This window comes from Formica exsecta, unplaced genomic scaffold, assembly GCF_003651465.1.
Source record: "Formica exsecta isolate Colony F162 unplaced genomic scaffold, ASM365146v1 C16452452, whole genome shotgun sequence".
Lineage (NCBI taxonomy): Eukaryota > Metazoa > Arthropoda > Insecta > Hymenoptera > Formicidae > Formica > Formica exsecta.
The window spans coordinates 1-2,031 of NW_021848258.1; the positions used below are offsets into that span (position 1 = coordinate 1).

A 2,031-nucleotide genomic window follows, 5' to 3' on the forward strand; every position below is an offset into this window, starting at 1 on the left:
CGGCACCGTTAATACCTAAAGACATCTATGTCTTTAAAGCTATGGGTTGAATGGCGCGGAAAGAAAGTTTAAATATGTAAGTCGGAAATTGATGTGTTAGAAATTTGTCGACACGTGTTACGATTAGGTTAGGTTATATAACGTAATCGCGCGAATCGTGCAGACTTTTCACACTTCCGAATACAAAACGCTTATTTTTCAATTACTAATTAGATTGGCAAAGATGCAAATGATCGATTATAATCGTAAATTTATGTACATTGAAATTGTTATATTTCTTTGTGTAAGAAAATAATATAAATGTTAATAATAAAATAGATATATGTAAAATATGATTACTAATTCAGATATGATAACATATAATTCACTAATCAAATGAGAGGTTTAGAAGCAAGAGGTTTGGATACTGATAATTAGCTAATCTTTGTTTTTATTTTTTCAGGTAAAAAAATGCCTAATTCAATATGCAATTTGTCACAAATATCTTTGGACAAGAAATATATGGAGTACATTTAAAATTAGGATAATTGAATATTCTTCCTTCCGGATGTCTTTGGTGTTTCTAAAAATTATACTAATATGAATAACATTACATCAGAAAAGCTTTCGTTATATTCGGTTCTCAGAATCAAAAAAGATGATCTTAAGGAATTTATTTGTGGTTGGGGTGCCGCTGTTATTAATGTCACTGTCACTTTCCCTATTAATAAAGTCATATTTAGACAGGTATGTAATGCAAATAACATTAATAAACATTTCTCTATACATTTCTCTATACATTTCTCTATATTATGACAACACTTACTTTTAAGATTTAAGTAAAAACACATTTGATCATCAGTATAAAAATTATTTTTGTTATGATACAGATTTTGGAGGGAGTTCCAGTGAGTACTGCAGTCGGGCAGATATCACGAGAGGGAATACAATTGCTGTATCGTGGAATTTTACCTCCTCTGTGTCAAAAGACTTTGTCCCTCAGTCTAATGTTTAGCACGTATGAAGGATGCAAACAGAGATTCGGTTTGCTTACCGTAAACAATGTGCTGGCTAAGGTACTGGCGGCGAATATAGCCGGCACGGTGGAGGCTGTGCTCATGCCATTTGAAAGAGTACAAACGTTGCTGCAAGATTGGCGATATCACGACAAATTCAAGAACACGCCCCATGCGTTTAGGTATCTTTTAACGAATTATGGCGTGTCTGAGTGTTATCGCGGCATGGTTCCTATCATATATAGAAACAGCTTGTCCAATTTGATGTTCTTCACTTTGCGAGATCAATCGAAAATCTTGATAGGCGAGCAGGATTCATTATTGACGAACTTTATCAGCGGTGCACTCATCGGTGGCTTTACCAGCACAGTGTTTTATCCGATGAATGTAATCAAGATACACATGCAGACAAAAATTGGTGGCGACTTCGAGAAATTTCAGGTTGTGATTCGCGAGATATATGTCTCCAGAGATCGAAGTTTAGCTTCATTTTACAAAGGCGTTCACTTGAATTACATGAGGTCTTTCATTAGCTGGGGTGTGATAAACGCGTCGTACGATTTCTTGAAGAACATCTTCTTCTAAATTATTTAATGAAGAAGAGAAGTATTTTTATTTATATTTATTTAGGAAATTTATTTTACGCCCCGCTGTATATATCAGATATTTTAAATAATAGTAGGAAATTGTATCTTTTGTAGAAAGATGTGAATGTCACAGTCGCACATTCTTCTTAATATATATATGCGGGATTAAGATAAATATGCGATTGCACATAGGAGAAAAGTCTATTATATATATATGTAAAAACTTTACCTAGTTTAATATCTATTTAGCTTTAATAAGTATTTGGAGATAATGTCAGACTGACTTGTTTTCTTTTTAATGTGTGAATAAGAAGAATCCAAGATGGATTTTAAAAAACACATTGTTCTTTTTGTCTATAAAAAGATTGTATGGTTTGTATGTACAAATCACATATAGATAGGTCACAGACTTCTTTACGTGGACTACCCTGTATATATATATATATATA

At 32.8% G+C, this 2,031-nt stretch overlaps 1 protein-coding gene across 1 annotated transcript; it reads left to right on the plus strand.

The window, feature by feature from the left end:
- On the plus strand, positions 1-1,771 carry LOC115245647 (solute carrier family 25 member 51). The gene is made up of 3 exons (XM_029824059.1): positions 1-76; positions 443-726; positions 870-1,771. The coding sequence occupies exons 2-3, from the start codon at positions 580-582 to the stop codon at positions 1,578-1,580; spliced, it is 858 nt and encodes a 285-aa protein (XP_029679919.1). The 5' UTR covers positions 1-76; positions 443-579; the 3' UTR covers positions 1,581-1,771.
- The last annotated feature ends 260 nt before the right edge of the window (positions 1,772-2,031 follow it).